The sequence below is a fragment of the Diospyros lotus genome, chromosome 8, assembly GCF_014633365.1.
Source record: "Diospyros lotus cultivar Yz01 chromosome 8, ASM1463336v1, whole genome shotgun sequence".
NCBI lineage: Eukaryota > Viridiplantae > Streptophyta > Magnoliopsida > Ericales > Ebenaceae > Diospyros > Diospyros lotus.
This window is the reverse complement of record NC_068345.1, coordinates 39,022,296-39,041,529: the sequence shown is the minus strand read 5'-3', so window position 1 is coordinate 39,041,529 and position 19,234 is coordinate 39,022,296. Positions and strand designations below refer to the sequence as shown.

General features: G+C 35.9%; 2 protein-coding genes across 15 annotated transcripts; both read right to left on the bottom strand.

Moving 5' to 3' along the window:
• Positions 1–11: 11 nt before the first annotated feature.
• On the bottom strand, positions 12–15,842 carry LOC127808857 (triose phosphate/phosphate translocator, chloroplastic). 7 transcript variants are annotated; one of them, XM_052347531.1, is made up of 13 exons: positions 15,448–15,842; positions 15,141–15,215; positions 14,937–15,002; positions 14,718–14,796; positions 14,033–14,153; positions 13,787–13,882; positions 13,424–13,536; positions 13,262–13,339; positions 13,036–13,152; positions 12,666–12,765; positions 2,312–2,409; positions 1,592–1,637; positions 12–1,466 (listed from the first exon to the last, which is right to left on the bottom strand). In XM_052347531.1, exons 1-12 carry the CDS (start codon positions 15,711–15,713, stop codon positions 1,629–1,631), a joined length of 1,218 nt encoding a protein of 405 aa, XP_052203491.1. In that variant the 5' UTR covers positions 15,714–15,842; the 3' UTR covers positions 12–1,466; positions 1,592–1,628. The 7 variants fall into 7 exon arrangements, 6 of the variants coding, with proteins under 6 accessions (XP_052203491.1, XP_052203490.1, XP_052203489.1 ...); XR_008024990.1 differs by having other exon boundaries at positions 1,592–2,409; XM_052347530.1 differs by having other exon boundaries at positions 12–1,637.
• Positions 2,644–9,311, bottom strand: LOC127808862 (triose phosphate/phosphate translocator, chloroplastic-like). 8 transcript variants are annotated; one of them, XR_008024995.1, is made up of 5 exons: positions 9,117–9,311; positions 8,500–8,866; positions 8,142–8,290; positions 3,759–3,839; positions 2,644–2,906 (listed from the first exon to the last, which is right to left on the bottom strand). XR_008024995.1 is itself a non-coding variant. In XM_052347539.1 (5 exons), the coding sequence occupies exons 3-5, from the start codon at positions 8,244–8,246 to the stop codon at positions 2,760–2,762; spliced, it is 300 nt and encodes a 99-aa protein (XP_052203499.1). In that variant the 5' UTR covers positions 8,247–8,290; positions 8,500–8,866; positions 9,117–9,311; the 3' UTR covers positions 2,644–2,759. The 8 variants fall into 8 exon arrangements, 2 of the variants coding, with proteins under 2 accessions (XP_052203499.1, XP_052203498.1); XM_052347539.1 differs by having other exon boundaries at positions 8,175–8,290; XR_008024992.1 differs by having other exon boundaries at positions 2,644–3,839; positions 9,117–9,310.
• Positions 15,843–19,234: the final 3,392 nt, after the last annotated feature.

Below are 19,234 nucleotides of genomic sequence, written 5' to 3'. Positions count from 1 at the left end.
GAGCTCATTCACCCCCCCCCCCCCCCCAAACCTTTTTTTTTTTTTAAGGGTTGATAAAGTTTACTGTGTTTCTGGGATAGGATGATTCCAATTCTAAAATCTTGTGTTTGTTAGTTTGGAATCTGTCGGTCCACATCCGGTTCTTAGATTCTGGTTTGTGTTTATGGTGGGTCCCAGGCCATGGTTACGGACGATTTGGGCCACTTCCTCGTTTGGAAGTCCAAAGTCCAACCCACCAGGCCACTTTCTCATGCCCGCTTGAGGCTAGTAGTACATTACATACATCATGTTATAAATTATTATTCAATAAAACATTTAAAATCATCTAAACCAAATGAAACTTAAATCATATTATCTGAGTATAATAAATAAATCCAATTAATTCATCTAAAAACAGGCTTGCCTATTGAAATTAAAGTTTGTAATAAGTCTTGTAATGCCATTTTAGTTATCATGCATTTGGGCAAATTATGAAGAAAGATATTTTAATTTCAAATGTGTTTTCAATTTTTTTTTTCCAATAATCTCATCAGACCTTTCTTTTTTTTTCAGTTACAAAAAATTCAATGATACCACAAAAGGTCTTTTGTACAAACATAAAATACACCAACCTTTCATGTTACTAATAAAAACACTGTAATTATTGATATCCTATGGTTATCACAAAATCTCCATTAGTAGACATGCGAAAACTAAGTCATACGTCCTATTATCCATGTGACAAATAATAAAATGTCATTAGTAAATACAAAAAAAAAAGAAAAAAAAAACAATAGAGAAATAATAAAATGTATAAACAATTTATCTTTTAGCAAATGTTTTATTTTATATTAAAAAATTATTATTATTATCTACAAATATTTGAGTTTTTTCTGTAAAAATAAAGTTTTCAAAAAAATTACAAAAGAAATTAACAGTAGCTTTGCATAAATCAAATTTCTGCTATACATTTGTATAGTTATTTATTCAACCAAACAAATCCATACAAATAAAATTTTGACAAAAAAGTTCTAACAAACGTTGCTACCATCAAGAACAATTTTACCCTTTCGCTAGAACTCACCCGCAACTATTATACAGCTTACAGTGAAGCATTACACTCATCGTGCTTGAAGACAGTTCATGGATTTGCCCCCTCTTGAATTGCTCCAATGGTTGGCCAACCTTTACGATGTGATTGATGCTACATTTTCATCCTTCTGGCAGGAACATGGCAATCCTGAGGACATCTTTGACGTAGACACGCATTAGTCGATTTACTAGACAGGGCAACAACAACTACATGTCCTAAACTTTGCTACTAGATGAGGCTATGCCGCCGAAAATTGTACAATAAAAAGGTAGCTGACCGCCGCATGCAACCGTTTGGAGCTGCTGCTTGATCCCTCTTTCAAGTTTGTTTGTAAGGGCAATGCAAGCGGCTGAAGGTCAGGGCTTTCCATATCCGTTCAATTCTTGTTAGCTAACTGGGAAATGAGTAAATAGATAATTTTGAGGCATGAAAAGATGCACAGGATAAACATAAATTGAGTAGCCAAAGCCCAAAGGGGCCCTAATCCCCTGCACAAATAATACTCCTCTATTCACTTACTTTATTGAGAAATATGTTCACTAACTTCGCTTTGCGATCATCGGAGCTGGTCATGAGGAACACAAGTGAGACATTATTTGCAGTCAACAAATGAATGCACATTCTCTCATGCCGCTTACATTTGAAGCCAAAAATAACCAAAACAAAAAAGTTTAAGACAAGGTAAACAAATTGATACATTTCTAAGAGGAGAAACGAAAGGTAGAGAAGACGGATTGAATCAATTTCAGCTAAGTTCTGCTCATTTTGTATAGATTTGCTAAGACATAGGGCTTATTTCCAAGAAAACATCCGACTTAATCCGTGAAAGGAACTTGTATTTTCCTTCTTTTCCCCCTTCCTTATTTCCCATTTTCCCAATTCATCCTCAGAAATTCAAAAAGGGAACTGAAATGATATGATTCGTTGTGATTAATATAATGTCAAACAAACAAGTTCTCAGATTACTCTTAACCATCCTTATGGCAAAATGGATGGCAATGAACCTAAAAATGAAAGCTCTTATCCCGCAACCGAAAGCAGACAGATGGATTAAATTGAGCGATAAGACCTGTTTTCTATATTGCTTGGTTATGGGATGGGGGTCAATGGCCATTAAGATGAGTATTAATGGAACAGGGTGCTGTTCGGAATATTACAACTTCAATTGAACATACCACCCTTGTTTTGCATTTAAAATGAATCTAGATAAAATTGATTACAAATGAAAATAGAACTTACTCTTTTCTCCTCTTCCATCTTGGCCTTAAATGAAGAGAAATTGCATGCCAGTCCAGCAATTGCAATGCATATGCCAGTTTGTGTTGAAATCTTGTTACCTGTACTAGTGGATTATTAGATGCCTTCTGAATACAAAAATCTAGGCAATAGAAAGCTGACCACATGACAAAGGAAATGTGTTTCCGTAAGTGAAGGAAATATTGGAAATTATTGCACTGAATTGAAAGACAGCTAGATCATGAAGCCATTGAAACACCTGCATCTAATTGGTTTCTACATCAAGAACTAAAATGTAAGCTGTAGTAACCATTCATAGAGATGCGATGACACCATTAACAAACTAAAAGCTTTTATTCAAGTGGGCCACTGCATGCCTAAGTAACAAGATTTCCAGATCAATTCATAGCACTAGCTGTTTATAGCTAAATAACTAACTACAGCTTGATATCTATGACAAGAATAGAACAAGAATGCACACAGAAAGAGGAGCTTGCTTGCTGATAACAACTGGAGCCAGCAATAGCCATAAGGTCACGGGGATCTGCTCTCCAAGTATGAATTGGGATGCAGCAGCATTGAGGAAAGACTCCAGAAGCTGATTCAAAAAACATTAACTAATAACACAGATTTTGAAGAACAGAAAACAATTAATTCGGTAACCAATAGCATACAGGTATCCAAATCCCAGTCCCTTCCATTGGGGAAAACCCTCCCAAGTTGAACATTTCTCCTTTTATCATGTACTTGTGTGAGAGAATGAAACAGAAACAGCTGTAAATGAGACATTGTTCATCACATAGCCCAGGGCATGACACATGAAGACAGGGACGAGCAGCTTCAGGAGTTTTGAGTCAATTGCTACAACACCACCTCTCATACCTCATTAACATCTCAGTATATAAGAAAGAAGATACCAAAATTATTGTTAAATGTGGGCAAGATAGGGGCCAATGCCAATAAAAACTTATCTTTGTGCTAGCTTCAAAATTTCAAAACATTACTGTGAAGACACGTTATAAACCTTCATGTACTTTTAAGCCTAAACTTTAACTATGACTCTAAAAAAAATGAGATGCAATAAAAAAAAATCTAAATTAGTCAAGAAATTTTAAGAAGATGGAAGATCATATAGAAATGACACATGTACTTGGTTTGTCCTTGATGGTCCATCCTACTGGAATCAAAAAATCATTTGTTTAAAAAATGATTAACAACCAAAGAATCACATGGTAACAAAAGTATAAAATATTAACATATCATCTGAGCAAGACTAGATTTGGTCCTTTCCAATAAAAATCAAACTTCTTTATACTTCGGTTTCATTTGTTCTTTAAAACAAGTCATGTGGTATCACTAACGAATATAAAGGATTTCAACCAAGTTTCTTCAGTTTTCTTCCTGAATAGCTACTAAATTTGGTTTGTGGATTCGAAGTTGTCAGACTTACAGCATGCTTGGGAAGGTCCGTTGCCCAGCTCACCAGATAAACACACCACCCCAACAAACAAGTTGTATAACTGACACAAAGCTGCAAAAAGGAACAAAAAATCATCACAACAATTCTAACTTACAAAAAATCTAATTAAACATGACATAGTAAACTCACTTCATATGGGTAGGGAAAATAATTGTAGATCTCGTTGGTTATGTTGAAAATCATATTAAGAAAGTACCTAGAAGTAAATAATGTAAAAGGAAAGGAATTTTCTGTAATTTCTCAGAGGAAGTCATAGCTTGATCGTTCACAGTGATAGGAGACCATGCTGAACGCATCTCGACACAGGTTAGGAGATGCTTGGGACAAGAGACAAATAATTCTCAAGGAAGCCAAACAAAGCGACCTTTGCATTAGGGTGGACCGAGCAAGGGCCACATGAGGTGGGCCATCCCCACCCAAAAAAAAAGTATTTAATTAATTTATGGATGAAGTTAACATTTAAATTAAGTATATCATATTTCAAATGTGTGAGATTTGTGAAGAGTGATATTTGGTCGAGTGGTCTGTGTTCTAAAATTTGAACTCTTTTATGTAATGGCATGGGTTTGAATCCAACTCCCAATGTTTGAACTTTAAAAGACACTTTTTTCTTTTTAATTTATTACGTTAGGCCTTTTCGCTAATTATTTATAATAAAAATAAATTATTATTTAAATAACCTAATACGATAGGTTAATTATGTAAATCATTATTTACATAATTTTGGAGTTCGGTTTTCGTTCCAATTTTTAAATTTTACTTATTTTTTCCCTCATTTTATTCATATCTTTCAAGCTTCAATCTTGAAGATTTATATTTACCAAGTAAAATTTTTTCCTTCATATTTGAGGAAATTTATAGATGTTTGTCATGATTTTTGTAGAAGAATATTATAGATATGTATTGTTTTTTTTATTCAATTTTATAACAAATTTTATTAGTGTAGATTTGCCCCCATTAAACAAATTTTCTAGGTCTGCTACAAATTACTATGGAATCATCAAGTCAAAGCCAAAAACATATACAAAAAAGGGGGTTGTGTTTAATTGCAATTTCCAATTTCTTTTTTCTTTGTTTCCGTTTTTGGAAACTTAGATAAATTGTCTTCGGAACTATTGTCAAAAATTCATTCTTTAAGCAAGAAGAACTTGTTTTTAAATCTTTTCATATGAAAAATAACATAAAATAAAAGGATTTTCCCATTTCCTACAATTTAAACTATTCTCTGTAACCCCCCCCAAAAAAAAAAAAAATTGTTTTAAGAACTACAACACCATCATATCAAGCTTTTAATCCACTATGTGAAATTAGCTACATGAATTCTAGCTCTTCAATCATTTTTCTCTATGGCCTCATCTTCTGTAAGGCTCTTATAATTAATAGGATAATATTTTTGAACCATGAGAGTCAACCAATTCAATTGGTCAAGGATGTGTATTTCCCTTTTTGCCCCTGAATTGACCAATCGTATCGACCCACACTCGAAAAATATCATTGTTTGAACTAAATCACACTTGAGTGTCTCCCACTAAATTTTTCGTGATCTTCTTCTACCTCTTTTGGTACACACTTGTTCCATTATGTCCACTCTCCTAAGTCCTAACAGAAACCTCTATTGCTCTTTTTATATGATCAAACTATCTTAATCAAGTCTCTCACATCTTATCTTCAAACTCAATGGGAGTCACTTCAACTTTATCAAGAATAACCTAATTTATAATTTCTAAATTTTCCAACATCATTGTGCAAGCTTTAATCTTACTAGGTGGGGTACGTAACATGGATTATAGCTCTCCAATAATCTCTATCCATTTATCCCATGCCATGTCTAAGAGTTCTCCACCAAGTATTTTCTTTTGGTCCCTCACTCCCTCTCCCCCCCCCCCCCCCTCTTAGCTACAAATTTATTCCAATCCATCTACCTTCCACACACATGCATCTATTAATGTTCTTCTAACATGCCCAAACTATTTTAATTGCATATGCACATCTATCTTAAATACAAGCCACTTCGACCTTCTTATGGATAATATTGTCTTTAATTCTTTAATTCTCTCTTTTTTAGTATGGTTGCACATCAACCATAACATCCTTATCTTAGTTACGCTCTATTTTGCTCATATTAGTAAAACAACATTCCCCATCATGCAACAACCTGGCCCAATAGCCGTCCAATAAATGTCCTTTTTTAGCTTTAAAGGTTTTTTATAGAGATTAAGCCTTGGTGACCACAATCAGGTTGCTCCTTTGTGATAAGAAGATCAAAGGTAGGGATGGTAATTTTTTAGTAATCCAGCGAGTATCAATCAAATTGAGTCCATTTGGGGTGGAAGTATTAACCTAAAATTTTGTTCATTTGATCGGTAATCTAAATTGCATGTATTAATAAATGCTAGTGCATTATACATACAAGGCCAAAACCAAGACCAAACAACTTACCTAACCAGCTGGTCGCTACCTACTTGCTAGGCCCACTTGCTCTCGCTAGGAAGTTCATATTGGATCCTAGTTAAATAAAATATCCATATTCACAAAAACTACAAACCTCTCTGACTCTAAATTTTGATTAAGACTTTTGAGATTAAAAAAATGAATAAACAAAAAAGAGTGGATGGAATGGAACAACTATTTAGCAAAAGAGGTAAGGAAGCCTCAAAAAAATTGTGGGAAACATTAGGTCAGATACTAATTATATGTGCCTTGCAGAAGATAAAGCAAATATATAGAAATGAACAAAAAGCGAGAATTCATTTGGCAATCCCCATGTGAACCCCATCTTTTTGTCCTAAAAATCTCTTCCCTTTCCATCCATTACCATTAGCACAATAGGCTGCTTCATTTGACATCTCAGCTCCTCTTAACCTTAAGTGATCACACTAATTTCATATAATGAGATCAAGCACAATCACTAGTGCACACGCATTTTCACAATAGCAGCTGTGTCAAATAGTAGTCGCCTCATTTTAGTCCCAGATGAGAAAAACTATGATTTGCTTATTCAAATCAAGCTCCCTATGATCGCACCATAGGAGAGTGCAAATGGCAAGTAGAATGGTCTGGTTCCACTTAGTAGCCCAGGTCTGCGTACCCACTTTCACAAGCAAGTACACTTCAGCTACTAAACTTCTTAACACACTCAACTTGAAACGATTGAATTCTAAAGTGTACCTCCATAATTCAAGCTTAGTATTCATCATGTTTCCATCTCATCCATCTGAAAACATTTTTTATAAATAATGTACCCCAAGGCACCTCTTCTTGGATGTGCTTTGTGAGTTTACCAAACACTAGTGAAAAGAGGCTCGATGCAAATCTGCAATGCAATCCAAACAAAGAGGTGACTTTGATACAAGTCTCTATCTAATAGAAGGAGGATTGCTATTTGTTACCACTAGTGTCTACCATCCAAACATGACCTAAACAAAAGCCTAAGCGATTAAGGAATCAACGCCATCTTAATGTTTGCCTATTTAAGATCAACACCATCACATGAATCATACCTAATATGCTTGAGAAATAACTTCACAAGGGGGAGAATAGAAGGATCAAAGAAATCATTATATTGAGAAAGTAAAATAGTTCCAATGTTGAAAACATGAGTTTGTTTTCTTTTCTATATGCTATTAACGCAGGTATTAACTCGCAAGGAGCAGCCATTTCTGATATTGCATAAACAATAATAGAGTATCAGGCCAAAATCATCCGAGTACATAACATACAGACAAATCAGTTTAAAATGTGCACTCAATGATCAGCTCGGACTGAGCTGCAGCTTTTTATGGTAAGGAATTAAAGTATAAACATATTTAACAAGAGAGAAAATATCATTGGCTCCAGTTTCTTGTGAGCTTTCTGAAGAACATGTCAACTTATGATCAAAAAGTAAATTGCATCACATTTGAACCATAGTCCATGTAATGGTAATCAAAAGCCCTTGCTCCTTGAACCATTATGCACTAGAATTTCAAGTTATCTCGAACTTAGAAGAATGATTGGTTACAAGCAATGCAAATATATGCATACTAGTTCTTGCACTTCAGCATTGTTTATTTGTACGATTTACCACATATATACTAGTTCTTTCATCCCAGTATTGTCTATTTTCACAATTTACAAAATCAACAACCTAGCATGCATGAGTAAATGTCTGCTTCTATTCTCCCTGTATAATATCATACTCTCAAATTTGTGGTTTTTTTGGAAAAAAAAAAAAAAACTCATCATTCTAGCTCAAAATTAATCAAAATGTAGGTTGAAGAAAATTTACTACAAAACTGAATGTAGTCAACATTTCAAACATATGCAATGGATGATCCCAACATATAAAGATGGTCCTCAAGAGTAAACACTTACTTAAATTCCCCTCCTCATTCCCCAGAAAATCACCTGAATAAGTTTCCCTCTTCTTTTTATACCATTGGTCCTTGAACGATGCTTGTTACCCAAGGCAGTCACCATGTTTCTGAGCCTCGTTCTGTGAACCAGTGATTCTACCAAACAAGCTAAACTAAGCTCTTAACTCAGTCAGGGAATTATGTTAAAAAACCAACACACACTGAACAGGAATTACATAAAACTGTCATACAATACAAAACAGAGGTACTGGACTGACAAATTAAGTTCGGAACATCAAATCTCGTTTTTAACAACCAACACAACTAAAAGCACGAGAAATTAAGTTTTTCAACCACTAACCAGACGAAACTGATACCTATATCGGTTCGCCAAATGTACCGGGTGGAAGTTCTTCAAACGCCATCCAAAGATTTTCCCCACCCTCCCTCCGTGGCTCCCCTAGAGCCCACCTCTTCCCCCAGGCACCATTGCTGAACATGAAGACCGAGTATACCTTCTTGCTGCACGCACGCCCACTCTCTCAGCAGCCACCAATTCATCCCTTCCAGAATCAAATGAACCCCTGTTTCCCCAATCATTCCCTTCCCATCTTGGCCTCTTCCGCGCCCGACTCCTCTGATCCTGTATCTTCTTCCGACAGAACCACATCGCTAATTGTCTGATCGACAACCCCAATTGCTGACATAGCGAAGTCATCGTCGCATTAGAGGGGTAACCTTCCACTGCCACGATCAACGAACCACAACAGATCAAAAACCTTAAACACCCACTCAATTCATACACAGTTCACATATCTGTCAAACTATACATACATCTATATCCCAAATTCAACACATGCATTCGAATCAATCATACGCCTTACCGATGAAGGGAAAATAAAAGTAAAACTGAACATAAGCTGAATTACAGATGCATTTGCTTCATAAAATAAGTAAAAGAACATCAAACACGAACGTGTAAAATTATTCTTACAAGCGTACACGTCCTCGAGGATGCGCAACTCCAAATGAGTAATCTGGAACTTCGGCTCCCGGGGGCCTTCAGCTGGACCGTCACCGTTGGCGTTGTTCCTCTGCTCCTCCATTGCAGATCGAAGGTTCGTCAAACCCTAGAAATCCCGAGTCCCCCACCCGACACAAAACAGGGCACAGAAAACAAGCAACTTAATAAAAAGTGAAGGGGTAGGGGTAGTCGTGGAGAGTAGAGACCCTTTTTGGTGGGTCCCACGCTCTGAGTTTGGGCCGCCTCAAGTGGGCTTCCCCGTTTGGAAGTCCAATTCCAACCAACCAGGCCCACTTCTTACAATAAGACTTATTTTATTATAATTATTATTATCAAACATAAATAAATTTCATTAAATTAAATCCGTTGACAAGTTCATAATTCATTCCCTCGATTCAACCGGAGTCAGAAAATTAAATTATTTAGGTATTAAATATATGACCCTAATACCTTAAAATTACTAGTTGCTGTGCAGTTTTTAAGATGATAAAACCTTTTAAAGTTAAAATCAAGAATTTTAATCATATAATTATTCAACTATATGTTTGACAGTTAAAGTGTATTTGATTGCACACATTTATTATGAAAAATATGTAATTATTATATATTTTTTATAAAAAACAATCAAACACTCTTAATTTTTTTATAGAAAAATATATATGGTACAAACATTTAAAACTTATTTTCATGAAATTCATTTTTCAAGGGGGTGGGATAGTTTTTGTTTTCTAGACAATATTACCTAAAATTAAATTCTAAGTAATGCAATCAAACACACTTTTAGTTATCATTATGTGTAAAGTGAGAGGGTACCTACAATGATATTGTTAATATAGATTTATGGGTCATGTAAAAGAATTAAATTAAATATGAGATTATATATAAAAAGATTAAAATATTAATATTTTTAAATTTTAATAAAAAGATAAAAATAATTTTTTTTTCACCCTTTCCATTGTTGGATTCACTGATTAAAACTCAAACCATCTTAGGGTCCAATGCTTGAACCCATGATACTAAGTTTCCCTTTTTTAGAAAAAAAAAAAAGGTCACTTAAAAAAAAAGTAACATAGCTATGAAGTGAAAGAATGACACTTTTGTCTTTCTTATTACAGACATTTGAAGACGTGGGGGATAAGAAAAAAATAATTTTTTTACGAGATAAAAATATCAAAAAAGAGTGAATAATGATAATGGTTTCTTTCATATCATATAAAGATATGCATAGACAAATAATATTTTCGTATAAAAATTATTTCTAACTAGAAAACATTTTTTGTCAAAATAAACCATGACTTTGCGAAAAAAAATCCTATATATGATAAAATATAGGTGGTGTTCTCTTCGTGCTTCAATTTTCAATTTTCAATTTTGAATTCATTTTCAAATTTATGTTTTAAGTGTCCGTTTTGAGATTTTTGAAAACGTGTTCTTTTTATCATTTTGAAAAACTGTTTCTTAAAACAAAAAACTAGAAAATGTGTTTGTTTTGAAATTTTGAAAATCATCATTTTATAATATTTTATTCAATAAATTTAATTTAAAATAAATTATAAAAAATATTAAAAAATAATACAAAAAAATTATATTACATATCATATTACATATTCGTATTCAAATAAAACAAAACAAAAAAAAATCAAATAAAAAAAAATTAAAAACATAGAAATCAGAATGGATGAGGTCTCGCACGAAGGGGAAGTGATGATGGTGGATGCGATGCAAAGGGAGCGCCAATGGGCAGTAGATGACAGCTAGCACGACCGATGGCGGGTGGGATCTACAGCGGTGGCAATGGCTTATGCGGTCGATGGCGGTGGCAGAGGTGGTGCTATGTTTTCGGATTTGCGATTTTGGGTGTTTTGGAGAGAAGAGAGGAGAGAGAGAGAGAGAGAATGAATGAAGTCTGCCAGATTTAGGGGAAAATAAGGGTCGATGGCGACTTTCGGCGGTGGCAGGCGAGAATCGACGATAGCTCTAGCAGCGACGAAGATGGTGGGCACGGTGTTTGGCCGAGGGGAGAGAGAGAGAAGAGATGCGAGAATGGAGGCTGGGGCTAGGGAAAGGAGGTTGTCTGTTTTCTGCGTTTTGGTGTTTTGTTTGTGTTTTCATAGAAAACACCTAAAACGACATTTTGTTGTTTTGAATTTTCTTTACAAATTTTTTCTTTATTTTTGAAAACGCATTTTTTAAAACAAAAAAGAGAACGCGTTTTCAGTATTTTGAAAAATTAAAAAAAACAGTAAAGAGAACAGGCCCTAATAGTTTTATAAAGATATCGTTATCTATAAAAATAGTTGAAAAATAATTAAAAATAGTTTTACAAAAGATATTGTTATCCATAAAAACAGCTGGAAATCAACGCCTCAAGGACCGAAAGTGGGTCATTTTTTAAAACAAAATTACGTTTAATTTGCAAAAAATATATATATATTTATACAGCTCAACCAAAGTACAACAGCAACAACAATAAATTAACCTGTCATTACAACAGCTACAAAGGCTTTCCAAATAAACTAATTCACAACTCGACCAAGGTACAACAGCAACAACAGAACGAACCCATGTCACAGGCACAACAGACTATAAAGAAAGCTTTGCAAAGAAACAATTTTTTCAACTAGACCAAGGTACAATAGCAGCGAGAACAAATTAACCTATGCCATTGGCACAGTACAACAGAACTTGGCTGAATGCCTCATGCAACAGTTTGGAGCTGTTGCTTGATTACTCTTTCAAGTGAGTTGAGTAGGAAATGGAAGTGGTTGAGGGGTTAATGCTTCCTATATTGTTCAAGGCTTGTTATCCTACTTCAAAGATGAGTGGAGAGCCAATCTCGGGGCATGAGAAGATGCACAGAATAAACACACATAATAATACTCTGCTATTCGCATACTACTTTATTCAGAAATATGTTCACGAACTTCAGAGCTTTGCAATCAAAAGAGTTGGTCGGTCGGTCATGAGGAACAGAAAGTGATACATTATTTCTAGTAACATAAAATGATTGCAGTTTAGCAATTGTTCTTCTTTCAAGAGGAAGAAATGTAAGATGAGAAAAGAATATAACTTTGGATACAAACATTTTTAATCTACAACGAGGACCCCTCCAAGCTCATCCGTCAAGTCGCCTTCTCTCACGCCGCTTTCATTTGCTGCAAAGAAGTTCAAGACATTGTAAACAAATTGATATACTTTCCAGGAGGAGCAAACAGGGGGTAGAAAGAAAAATCTCCAACAATTGTGTTCAAAGAAATTGTATGTGATTTTGCAGGTAAACTGAATCTAGATAAAATTGATTACGAATGAAAATGGGACTTACTCTTTTCTCCTCTTCCATCCTGGCTTTAATGAAGGAGTAGATTGCAACTCCAGCAATTGCAATGGTTGTTCCAATGCCAGTTTGTGTTGAAATCTTGTTACCTGTAACAGTGATTTGTTAGATGCCTTGAGAATAGGAAGATCTCCATCAATAGAAAGCTGATGGCATGACAAAGATGAGAGAAATGGCATATTTACCAAATGCTATAATTGAGAAGCCAATCACAAACACACGCTTCAGCACATTTCCTACTGCATGTGTAAGAGGTGCCACCCTCTCCAGGGTGTTGGTCGCTAACTGAAAACGCAAATGAATGAGTTATTAATCATGTATCATGGTATCAAGCTTTACAAAACGAACAAGAAGAAGAAGACATTTGAGGACTAACATTAACATAACTGAAACTTGAACTGTTAATGTTTTTAAGTGTGATGAACTTATTATGACCAATTTCGTAGCGCGTTCTCTCTCTCTCTCTCTCTCTCTCTCTCTCATAGTATTCAACTACTCGTTCATCCCATACCATATATAAATTTTCCTATCTGGAAACAGAGAAAAGAAGCATACCTGATTGTATAGGTGGTAAAACATTCCCACCCAAAATAAATCTGAAATGAACTTTGTTAGACCTACTTTAGTAATTGCATCACTAAACCCATGCTTCATAAGTTGAGGTCCCTCCAACTGCATGTTTGAACATTTGGAAAACAAGAAGGCGAGTTTGCATAAGAAGTTAACAAACTCCAAAAATAATCAAAATTTCCATTAATTCTCAAAGGAGAGCCTCACTTACAAAAATGGCAGGCGGAATACAGACGAAGAGTGCAATAATGGAAATGTAAGCATAAATATTAGTGCTGTCCATATCAGTCTGCAATGAGCAAGTGGACTATTAGAAAGAGAGACTAGAAGGTATATGCGGTTAAGAAAAAATCCAGAGTATCTAAGACATAACCATGGCCTTTTTCGAGTATATGCTTCTGTAGGTGAAGGAAATGTTGGAAATCATTGCACTGATGAATCCCGTCCAATTGAAAGACAGCTCAGTCAATGAAGCCATTGAAACTCCTGTACCCCATTAGTTTTTATATCAAGAATTAATATGCCAACTGTAGTAACCTTTCATACAGATACTATAACACAGTTAACAAACTCAAAGCTTTTATTCAAGCGGACCACTGCATGCCTAAGCAAAAAGGTTTCTAGATCAATTAGTGGCTAAAAAAGTAACTACGGATTGATAACCCAATAATCTATGATCTGATAAACATAGAAGGATGAAAATGCGATGAGAATGCACTTATAAGGAGGAGCTTACCAATAACAACGGGAGCCAATGATAGCCACAAGGTAAAGGGTATTTGCTGTCCAAGTACAAATTGAGTTGCAGCAGCATTGAAGAAAGGCTCCAGAGCTGATTCAAAAAACATTAGATAGTAACACACATATTTTGAGGAATAACAAACAGCATTCGGTAATTAATGGCACACAGCTACCCAAATCCCATAGTCCCTCCCTCTTCCCCTCCCTTCCTGCAAAAACCCACCCAAGCTGAACACTTCACCTTTTATTGTGTGAGTGAAGGAAACAGCAACAGCTGCAAATGAGACATTGCTCGTCACGTGGCCCAGGGCATGACATACGGCAACAGGAACAAGCAGCTTCAGGAGGTTCGAGTCAATTGGCTACAACACCGCCAGTCATATGTCATTAACACGTCAATATGTAAGAAAGCAGACGACAATGCCGATGATATGGGGGCAATGCCAATACGAAATGAAGCATTGTGCTAACTTTAATGTTTTCAAAACATTAGTATTTTACTACACCACTATGAAAGACATGATAGAAACCTTCATGTATTTTAAGTCTTAAACACCACAAGATTTTTTTACAATAATCCACTAAGAAATGAGATGCAATAAAAAAAAATCTAAGAAAATGGATGGCAAAAATATATGAGATAACTTTGTCCTTGACAGTCCAACCATCCAGCAGAATCAATAACTCATTTGCTTAAAAGAAAATTAATAATCAAGGAATCAAATGATAACACTTGAAAGGAACATATCAGCCGTGCAAGACTAGATTTGTTCTCTTCCAATAAAATACGAACTTCTTCATATCTTGGTCTCATTTATTCTTTAAAACAAGTCATGGCATCATTAACAAATATATGTGTATATATAATTTCTACTAAGTTTCTTCTGTTTAATGTTTGTTGATGGGTTCAGAGTTGTCAGGCTTACAGCGCGCTTAGGAAGGCCAACAGTCCAGCTCACCAGACAATACACCACACCAACGAACAAATGTATGACTGACACAAAACTGCAAATAGGAACCAAAATCATCACAATAATTGTAACTTACCGAAAGCATAATTAAAACAAAACATTGGTAAATCATCGTCACAATCATTCTAAGTTACGAAAATCTAATTAAAAACGTAACATGGTGAAATCACTTACTAGGGGTAAGGAAAATAATTGTAGATCTTCTTGTTGAGTATGTTGAAAATCACATTAAGAAAGTACCTGGAAGGAAATAGTGTAAAAGGAAAGGACATGTCAGTAATTTCACGGAGGAAGTTATGAGCTTCATCTTTGACAGTTGGTGTGTGGAGACTATAGCTGGGCGCACTAAGGCGCAGGTTAGGAATGCACGTGACATACCACATGAAGAAGAAGAAGCCGGTGACCAGCGCCGGGTACTTGTTGAAGAAGCCGACCGGAGCGACCTTAGCATCCCTGCCGAATCATCGGGTCAGACCCAAAAAGAAGATAAAATCAAAAGATGAACCGAATTTCTACGGTTTTGAACTAATATCTGTTACCAAAACAAAAACAAAATACGAGAAGCCAGAAAAAGTTGTTGAATTGTTTCTGTTTTCAAAATTTTCATTATTTCCGTTCCTAAAATTGGCCTTTTTTTCTGGAACGGGTCGAACATCGGGTCAGAACCGAGGAAAACGGACCTCACCCGGCGGAATCGCTGTCCTCGGCCGGCGATGATGCTGCGGCCAGGCACGGCCGGAGAATCTCGCGCTTGGTGACGGGCAAGTTGGCGGCCACCGGATAAGCGCTCTCAAGCAGTATAGCAGGCCGGAGCTGCCTCCCCCAAATGAGGTTGCCGCCGGAGCCGTCGGCGACGGCGCAGCAGGCTGCTGAGCTCAGCCTCACGGGCCTTCGCGGCCGGGGGATGCCGGCGGTGATGGTGGCGGCGCCGGACAACACTCGTGACTCCATTGTTGATTCCTTAGAGAGAGAGAAGGTAGAGAGCCAAAATGCCGTGCTTTGAGCTTTCAGTGAGGTTCTGGTGGTGAAGAATAGAGAGAGAGCGATTGAATTATCGTGCACCGATGAGGTTATCTTGCGCAGGGAGGGCACAGTAAGCGTTTTGAGTGGCTGTCAAGTGACGAGACGAAGTGAATGAGCGGTTGAAAAATTTTGGACCGGTGCTCATGTGGATTAATTTGGTACATGACGCTCCACCATAGCATAATATTCTAGCGATTGATTTAATGTAGAGAAATTATATACTGGGCAACAAATTTTGCAAGTAAAATTTAAGTAAATCATTAATCACCATAAAAATGGCTTTGATTTGCATCTCCTTCAAATACATTCAATAGTCTTTTAGGAGTTCAGGTGACCCTCTATGCTTGGTGCTTTGTTTAAGCGATTAATTGTGAGTTAACTTTTATCTGTTTATTTGTATTGTGTTCGAGATATACCCTAACATTGTCTATTTATAATTTTTTATTTTTTATTTTATATATTCTTAATGACAAAAAAAAAATCATTTATATCACATATTAAAAAATCACTAAAATAGATCTAAGTTTTGAGAATACAGCTAACCCATTATCTGGGTGATAATAATTTTCAAATAAAAAATATAACCTTGGCATTGGTTTTGGAGGGTTGAAAATGGCAAATATTGAAGGAATGGTGGCTTCTAATAATTCATGGCAGCGAAGGGGATGTGGGGAAGAAGAAAGGGTTGTGGGGAAGAAGAAAGGGTTGTGGGCTCACCTTATCCTCAGGGCAAGTGAGAGGCTTGCAAGGGTTGGCCTGTCATGTCCAATCCTTGCCAACACCTCATCTCTACTTATAACCTTATCCCTTTCTCCCTGACCATTTTCATGGTACAAGCATCAACACTGAAAAAGGGTTTTCCTTATGCTTTATTATTGAGTTTTTCCTTTCTGTTGCTATCACGAGATATTTGGCTAGAGGAGTCGTTCTAATGGGTCTATCGAGCAACTATGAGAAAAGAGGTAAAAAAAATGATTTTGCCCATTTCCACTTTACAAATTTGCGAAGCGAGTCACTGCCCCTATTCTGTGTGTCTCTTCTGTCATGGCCGTCGCCTTGTCTCCATGTCGTCGTCTCGCCTCACTTCCGTCGCCTCTCTGCCATTGCTGCCTCGCCTCGCCGACAATCGATGCAGCAATTGTTGGCTAGGCAAGACAAGACGACGATGGCAGAGAGGCGACGGTAGCGTGGCGAGATGGCGGCCATGACAAGAGAGATGCACAGAGCAGGAGAAAATCCATGGGAGGGAAGGGAGAAAGCAGACGTGGGGGTAAAATCATCTTTTTACCCCCTTTCAGTAACCCTATCAGTAAACCCGTCGAGCTTTCTAGCATTTTCCTTAGGAAGATATATTTTAAGTACTTGTTAGACCTTTAAAATATAAGTGTTTGAGAAGGTTTATTAGGGTTCTCAATATTACATTTTTTGTTTGGGTAATTAAGTTTCAATTATTAACCATGGTATGATTTAATAATTAATCGTAATCTCTAATTAAAAATTTGCCATTGTGCTTATAAACGAATATAAGCACCAGATGCTATTTTCATGGAAAAGGCGAAATGAAGGGGCAGTCGGCATGATTATTGAGTTGTCTCTCATCTCCCATTATTAAAATTCTTTGGTCCTTGTCAACTCATACTTCTTTTGTCTACTTTTTTATGAATTTTTTTTTTTCCACATTTGGTGCATAACTAGTTTTTGTATATGTAAGTAAGAATTTATTAAAAAAAATCAAAACACATTCAACTTTTATTAGTATATACCCAAACTTCACCAAAAAAAAAAAAAACTAAATAATAAAAAACATCTAGATTTAAACTATCAAATTATATCATGCTAGAGGAAGTCTTCAAAATGATCGCACTTGCAATTTTAAAATCATAGTCCATACTTTTTCTCGCATCCCTAAATATTATTAGGGTTTTGACGCGAATGTCAACTTCTTATAATGAACTCATTTGGTTACTCACCTTAAAAATACTTAGAAATGACAGCTCCCACTTTTCTTCTGTATTCTTTTGTCTATTTACTTCCTTAAGCAATACTTACCTTTCAACATGAATATCAATATTTCATTATCAAAATCAGGGGTGAATTTAGGAATCTATGTTGGGGAAGGTTGAAATTTTTAAAAATTAATGCAATAAAATTTGTATGTAACCAAAAAATCAATACAACAAATTTTTACTAATATTATTTGAGTTTATTTGAAAGGCCGAATAGACTAATATATCATGAACTTTGAATCAATTTTCAATTTTATTCAGTTTTGACATTTGCTTCAATTTGACCATTGAATTTTAACTTTAGTTTTAATTTTATCCTCAATCAACCAGCTGTGTGCCCCAACTTACGTGGTGGCTGATGTGTCTAGGCGGCTGAAGTGGCGTGCTAATGTGTCTAATAATTGACACACCAACAAAACGACATTGTTTTGCTTGCTCTTGTTGCAAACCATAAGATAAAACAATGTTGTTTTCGTAAAATTAATAATAAAATACACACATATAGAATTAATAATCAAATACACACATACACAAAATCAATAATCAATGGCTAAAAGCTTGGATTGCTGTTTCAATGGCTGACCAAGGGTGAGATCTTCAAGTGATCGACGAGAATTGTGGCAATCTACTGATAAGGACGACGCGGCCGGTAATGACATCGTCAACTAGCCAAATAGAAGGAAAAATATACCAGAAATGACAAAGGGTTGCGAAGATCGAGGCCTTAATGGCGAAGAATAGATGGGTGGGGTGCTGGTAAGGGCAGTGGTGCTGCGGCGATCATTTTTTCCCAACAAACCCGTTTAACAGAGATATGGGTTTGGAATAGGTGAATCAATTGGGAAGTGGGATTTGTTACCTTCAATTGAGTGGGACTCTGCAAACATCTGACGACCACAAATCAGCCTTCCATCTACGTCAGCCACCGTGCACCTAGTTGTCTTATTCATTGTGTTTCCCGTAATGCAACTATCGACAGCACCAAATTCGTCGCCACCGATTGACGTCTTTCTCCTATTTGCAAGTGCCGATCAATCTACTCGCCATTATTATCGATCTCCCTCACTACCAACGTTGATTTCAACTTCCTTGTCATCGTCCATTCTTACTTCTATTTGCTATTGAAGCAGTCATTCCAAGCACACCTAATTTGGCCTATATTCAACCCGCCTGACCCAATTTACTCATAGTTTTGACCCAGATCTTACCCAATTTACTCGTTTTGCTAATACATCAACATGCGCACATCAGTTGGGACACATACTTGGTGGATCGAGGATAAAATTTAAATAAAAGTGAAAGTTAGATAATCAAATTGAAGTAAATATCAAAATTATATAAAATTAAAAATTGACTCTAAGTTTAAGATATATTTGTTTATTTAGTTTATTTAAAATTAATGATAGAATTTGGGTGGGTTTGATCTTGAGTTTATAATTTTTT